The 6,539-nt window shown below is 50.1% G+C and overlaps 1 protein-coding gene across 1 annotated transcript; it reads right to left on the reverse strand.

The window, feature by feature from the left end:
* Positions 1–1,160: 1,160 nt before the first annotated feature.
* Positions 1,161–3,502, reverse strand: LOC106819933 (proline-rich proteoglycan 2-like). The gene is made up of 3 exons (XM_014824499.1): positions 3,385–3,502; positions 2,225–2,577; positions 1,161–1,181 (listed from the first exon to the last, which is right to left on the reverse strand). The coding sequence occupies exons 1-3, from the start codon at positions 3,500–3,502 to the stop codon at positions 1,161–1,163; spliced, it is 492 nt and encodes a 163-aa protein (XP_014679985.1).
* Positions 3,503–6,539: the final 3,037 nt, after the last annotated feature.

Consider the following 6,539-nt stretch of genomic DNA (forward strand, 5'->3'; position numbering starts at 1 on the left):
ATAGCGTTGTAGATCACGACATAGCGTTGTAGATCACGACATAGCATTGTAGATCACGACATAGCGTTGTAGATCGCGACATAGCGTTGTAGATCACGACATAGCGTTGTAGATCACGACATAGCGTTGTAGATCACGACATAGCGTTGTAGATCGCGACATAGCATTGTAGATCAAGACATAGCATTGTAGATCGCGACGATCTACAACGCTATGTCGTGATCTACAACGCTATACAACGCTATGTCGCAGATCACGACATAGCGTTGTAGATCACGACATAGCGTTGTAGATCACGACATAGCGTTGTAGATCACGACATAGCGTTGTAGATCGCGACATAGCGTTGTAGATCACGACATAGCGTTGTAGATCGCGACATAGCGTTGTAGATCACGACATAGCGTTGTAGATCGCGAAGGAAGTANTAATTAATTAATTATTAATAATTAATGATTGTGTGTATGTACAGGTTAAGGAGTATCACGTATGGCGCGGAGTATGATCCCGATGACGTATATGATCCAGCAGATGACGCCGCAGATGATCGCGTATTTGATGAACTTTTTCGCCTTGGTCTGAGAGATGAGAGACTTCGCCGGCTGCTGCTCGGATATATGTATATATATACATATATATACATGTATGGACATGGAGGACTGGTAACAACAACTAACTGCCTAGCAACCACCCTAGCAACCACCTCTGTACTGGCAGCTTGCCAAAACATCACCGAGTCGCGAGATCCGCACCCGCCCCGCCCGCGTCGTCGCGAGCGGCCGTTGGTAGGTGGCGCCACGAGGTTAGAAATATGTATATATACATATATATATATACATATATATATATCTACATATATATATATCCATATATATATATATACATATATATATATATACATATATATGTGTGTGTTTGTGCGTGTTTCAAACCGATTTTCCCCCATTATATTATGGAATTTGAGAGTCCGTGCTCTACCCCTCTCCTTCTCTGCTTCTCACCCTTCCTCCCCCTCTCTCTCCCTCTTCCCCAATCCCTCCATGTGTGTGGCATTGGTTGCGTGCCATGTACCAGATTATACAGGTTATTCATATAGCGGTCACGAGATATAGGATAAATTTTGCTCATTCGTGAGAGATAGAGAGGCATGGAATTGTCAGTTAGCATGTTGACTGATAGTACTGCAACGTAGCAAACCCACAGCATCGTAGAACGCGACATGGCGTTGTAGATCGTGACGGAAACAAGCGCGACAGCAAGGTAATAAAGGTCACCTGGATTATTGGAGACATTATTAGTCCAGTGGTGACGCTCCTAACGAAGGTGTCAACAGTAATTATAGTCGTTATTCATCCTATAGATAATTACTACAATTATTGTTGTCACCTTTGTTAGCAGCGTCACTAGAGCACTAATAATGTCGTCAATAATCCAGACGTCCTTTATTACCTCGTTACGTTTCTTACTTCCTTCGCGATCTACAACGNCGCTTCTCTTCTCTTTCTCTCTCGCGCTCTCTCTCTCTCTCTCATCTCTCTCTCTTCTCGCTCCATCGCTCGCGTCTCCTCCCACTCTTACTCACACACTTCTACTTGTGTTCTTTCTCTCTCCTCTCTCATCCTCTGTTCTCGTCTTTTCTTCTCGCTCTTCTGCTTTTCTCCTCGTCTCACTCTGCTCACATCCTCTCTCATGCTCCTCTCTCTCTCCTCTCTCTATTCTCCTCTCTTTCTCTCTCTCTCTCCGCTCTTTCGCTCCTCGCCTTCTTTGCTCTGCAACTCCCTTACTTCTTTTGCTCTCACTTTCCCCCCCCTCTCTCAATTCTTTTAAAGTTGGCCAATGACGATTACAAATATTTCGGATAACTATACAACACACACAACAACACACACGCGGCCCGCAGGCAAACAGGGACCCGCAGCCAACGCACACCCACACCCAAACACACTCCACCACACACACCACAAACACACACACCGCCACGCCCACACACGCACGCAAACGACACACACACAACAACACAACAACATTACACCATCACACGGGCGGCCCGCAGGCGGGCACATCAGACAGCAGCACGCACACAACCACACACGCACGCAACACGCACGCACGCACACACACACCACGCCAACAAGGGGGACACGCAAGCACGCACAACCACACGGCACCGCACACACGCAACCACACCACAACGTAACACAGCACACACCACGCACACACTTACCACGACATTGGCACCGGGTTGCGGTTGTGCCGTGTATGGCCCAGACATCGGTGGCGCCCCCTGCGGGTGGTACATGGCGCCATCTTGCGGCACGTACTGCGGTCCCCCACCCTGGGGGCTATATTGGGGTGCCCCTCCTTGGGGGCCATATTGGGGTCCGGCACCCTGGGGTCCATAAGGAGGTGCCCCGCCCTGGGGGCCATATTGGGGTCCTCCGCCAGGGGATCCATATTGGGGTCCTGAACCTGGGGGGCCATATTGGGGATTGTAATGAGGACCAGCATCTCCTGGACCGTAGGGAGGGGCATTGTGGGGCGGACCCTCCCCCTGGTACTCGAAGACTGTCGCCTTTCCTGCAAATGAGAAAAGATGCGTTGTATGTACCCATAGCGTAGTCGACAATGCTGCAGTCTAAAACTCGTGTTTTGTATAATGTTGAGGATACGAGAGATGGAGAGAGAAAGGAATGATGGACAATGAAAGACAGAGAGAGAGAGAGAGAGAGAGAGAGAGAGAGAGAGAGAGAGAGAGAGAGAGAGAGAGAAGACTGAGCAGAGATGAGAGTGAGTTATGCAGATAGAGATGGAGATAGAGAGAGTGAGAGAGATGAGATGAGTTAGTCAAGATGGAGAGGTAAGACGTGAATCGTGCTGAGAGAGATTGAGATGTCAGAGAAGGTGCCGATTTAGTTTTAGCATATTAAGATGTGAAATAGAGTTGTGGTTTAGTTTTGACATGTTGGTTTTCCATAAGGAATCTTCAACACTTACACATTCAGAATCCTTGTCTCGATTAGCCGATTACGATTATTCGTCACTATCTGATTTAATCAGTGATTTTGTTCATTAACAACACTGTTGTACATGAATTATTCGTCACGCATCCACATACTCTTCTTTAAGCTGGTCATCTCCTGAGTATATACTTCGGCGTTTATGTCGGAAACAGCTGGTTCTATCTGCTGCTCTTTGCCGCCTCCTGCCTCTGCTGCTTGCTGCTTGTCTACTGCCTCGACTCCTGCTCCTGTTCTGGCTGTCTGTTGCTACTTGCCGCTCCTTTTATTCTGCCATGTGCTGTCCTCGCTGTCTGCTGCTGCTGCTTGGTTATTTGGTGGTTGGTGTTTTACTCCGTCGTTTGTCGATTTTGTTTATTTTGGTTACTTGGATGCGTTAGATGCTTCAGGTGGATCGTTGTGAGCAGGTGCTCGTTTGTGCGCTTTGTATCCTTCACTTGCTCCGTGCATGTATGTGTCTGGTAATTACACGAATCGGAATACATCGTGTACCGAGCTGCCTGTGTTTCTGTTTTTTTAGTAGTCACCCGCGCTGGTGGCGCTCCCTTCCTCTGCTGCCTGGTCTGGTAGTTCATCCCGCGCTCCCTCTCCCTCTCTTGTCTGTCCTGGCTGTTTTATATTTAGCTCATCTCTCCGCTGTGCTCTTCCCTCCCTCTCTGTTTTGCTTCTTGGTTTTCTGTATATTCCTCTCAACTCCGCGCTCTCTCTCTCCCTCCTGCCTTCTGGCTGTTTTTAATGTGTCTCATCCTCGCTGCTCCTCTCCTCTTTCTGTTTCTGGTCCTGTTTCATGCAGTTAGCTCACTTCTCCCTGCGCTCCCATTCCTCCTGCTGCCTGGCTTGTAGTTCGTAGCTCATTCCCTGCGCTCCCTCCCTCCTGCTGCCTGGCTTGATATTTTTTTAGTTGCTCATCCCGTCTTGCTCTTCTCCCTCCTGCTGCTGTCTCTGCTTCTGAGTAGGCTTCACTCCCGCGCCTCCTCTTTCTCCTGTCCTGCTTGCTGGCTGTTATGTACTTATGCTCACCCCTGCGCTCCCTTCCTCGCTGACCTGTGCTGTTAGTAGTCTCACCCGCGCTCCCTCCCTCTCCTTGCTGCCTGGATGAGAATAGTCTGCACCCGCGCTCCCCTTCCCCCTCCTGCTGCCTGGCTGAGTAGCTCACCCCGCGCTCCCTCCCTCCTGCTGCCTGGCTGAGTACCTCACCCCGCGCTCCCTCCCTCCTGCTGCCTGGCTGAGTAGCTCACCCCGCGCTCCCTCCCTCCTGCTTCCTCTCCGCCTTCCATCTCACCTCTCACCTATCCTCACTCACCTCTCCCTCCCTCCTGCGTCCTCTCCTTCCCTCGCCTTCTCCCTTACTTCCTTCCCGTACACTCACCTCTCTCCCTCTTCACCTTCCTTCTTCTCCTCCCTCTCCTTCCATTCCACTCGTTCCCTCCCTCCACTTTCCCCTCTCTTTGCTCTCTCCTATTTTTCTCTTGCCCCCTTTCCCGCCCTCGCTCCCTTCACTCTCTTCCCCTTCCTCTTTGTTTCCTCTCCTCGCTCCTTCCCCCTCCCTCCCCCTCCTCTCCCCTTTCCCTCTTCTCTCCTCTCTCCTTCCTTCCCCTCTTCTCTCATCTCTACCCCTCTCCCTCACCCTTCCCTTGAGATTATAGCTATAATTATAACGTGAATATCTCGCATCCTGCGTCTCTCGTGCTTTGCCTCTCAGTACTTCCCATTATAAGCCTCATGCTATCATTCCTTTCACTGTATAGACTGGATGCAAACGTGCTAGAAATAGGAAGAAGAAGACGAAGAAGAAGAAGAGGGGAGAAAGAGGAGAAAGGAACAACAAGAACAAGAACAACAAGAACAATACGATAGCGACAACAGGGGAACACCTAACACGCTCGCCTCCGCGCGCGCGACACAACCACACGCACGCCACCCGCACGCACACAACGCCCACACACCGACATGGTCTTCACGCACAAGACGCAGGGCTCGCGGATCCCTCTTCGACTCATACATACAACAGCGTAATACTGATCTCTCAAAGCAATCCCGCTAAACTTGGGCGTAAGCTCACCAAGCTCTGACATTAAGCTGGTTATTGGGGGTAGGGTGAGCCATGCTCATGTTATGTAACTCTCACTGCTTGCTAAGCTCCGTCCATCCACCACCATGCATCCCACCACTATCGACACAGCAGCAGCGCGCAGCAGCAGCAGCGAGCAGCAGCAGCAAGCAGTAGCAGCCGCAGTACGCAGCAGCAGCATAGCCAGTAGCCGCAACAGCAGCAACAAAGCCAGCAGCCAGCAGAAAACAGCAGCCAGCACAGCAGCTGCAGATGCAGCGAACAGCAGTAGCAGTAGCAGCAGCACAGCGGTTTGCAGCCAACGCAGCTAATAGCAGTCAGCAGCAGCAGCAGCAGCAGCAACAGCAACAGCAGCAGCACCGTATATAACCTAACTGTGACATACCTGGAGAAACAGTGAGAATATACTCGCATATATTGATGACAGGTAAGCGACAATCAATACAAACTGTTCGCATGCGCATACACTGCATAACTACTACACAGCCCATGTGCTTTTGCATAACTCCTACAATTCATGCGATTTATAACTCACGTTTATCTGAAACTATGCTAGCATCTCTCATACAGTTTATAGGCTTTTAGTAGCACGTTAATCTGCTGCTGCTATGCTAGCATCACTATATAAATCTTAGAGCATCGGGATGATGGTGATAGACGGGTGGAGCCAGATATACCTGGATAGATAAGAACACGGGTAGGGTTACGGTGTAACAGGGACCGCTCATACCTATATACATACATAAAACGCACGTAAATCACAACGTGCACAAAGAAGCACAGAGACATAAAAGATACACACGTACACACGTGCACACGCACACGCATACGCACGCACACACACGTATTATATATATTATTATATATAGCGGGCGTACGTGTGTGAGTGGGTCGTCTGCTGGGGCTAACTATACCGGTTTGGGTGCTGCTGCTGCCACGCTCTCACGCACAGACGCCCATGGCCTCGTTCGTGTTTAAAAACATTTTACAAGACACGCTCACGTACCAAAGCGTATGCGGCTATACTATATGAGCATTTNTCGCGGATCCCCTCTCAGACTCATACATAGACACAGCAGTGCATACTGATCTGCTCAAAGCTATCCCGCTAACTCTGGGCGTAAGCTCACAGCTCTGACATTAAGCTGGTTATGGGGGTAGGGTGGCCTAGCTCATGTAACCTCACTGCTGCTACAGCTCCGTCCCATCCACCACCATAGCATCACCACCACTATCGGCACAGCAGCAGCAGCAGCAGCAGCAGCAGCAACAGCAACAGCAGTAGCAGTAGCAGCAGCAACAGCAGCAGTAGCAGTATCAGCAGCTGCAGCAGTAGCAACAGCAGTAGCAGCAGCAGCAACAGCAGCAGCAGCAGCAACAGCAGTAGCAGTAGCAGCAGCAACAGCAGCAGTAGCAGTAGTAGCAGTATCAGCAGCAGCAGCAGCAGCAAC

This window comes from Priapulus caudatus, unplaced genomic scaffold, assembly GCF_000485595.1.
Source record: "Priapulus caudatus unplaced genomic scaffold, Priapulus_caudatus-5.0.1 Scaffold5207, whole genome shotgun sequence".
In the NCBI taxonomy this organism is placed as follows: Eukaryota; Metazoa; Priapulida; class Priapulimorpha; order Priapulimorphida; family Priapulidae; genus Priapulus; species Priapulus caudatus.

What these genes read in the sequence shown, in the direction of transcription:
- LOC106819933 (XM_014824499.1), bottom strand. Translation starts at nt 3,502, where the DNA reads ATGTATTCCGATTCGTGTAATTACCAGACACATACATGCACGGAGCAA. An exon ending in GAAGCATCTAACGCATCCAA is followed by an intron (nt 2,578 to 3,384) that starts GTAACCAAAATA and finishes TCTCATTTGCAG; the next exon opens with GAAAGGCGACAGTCTTCGAG. An exon ending in AACCCGGTGCCAATGTCGTG is followed by an intron (nt 1,182 to 2,224) that starts GTAAGTGTGTGC and finishes GCTACGTTGCAG; the next exon opens with TACTATCAGTCAACATGCTA.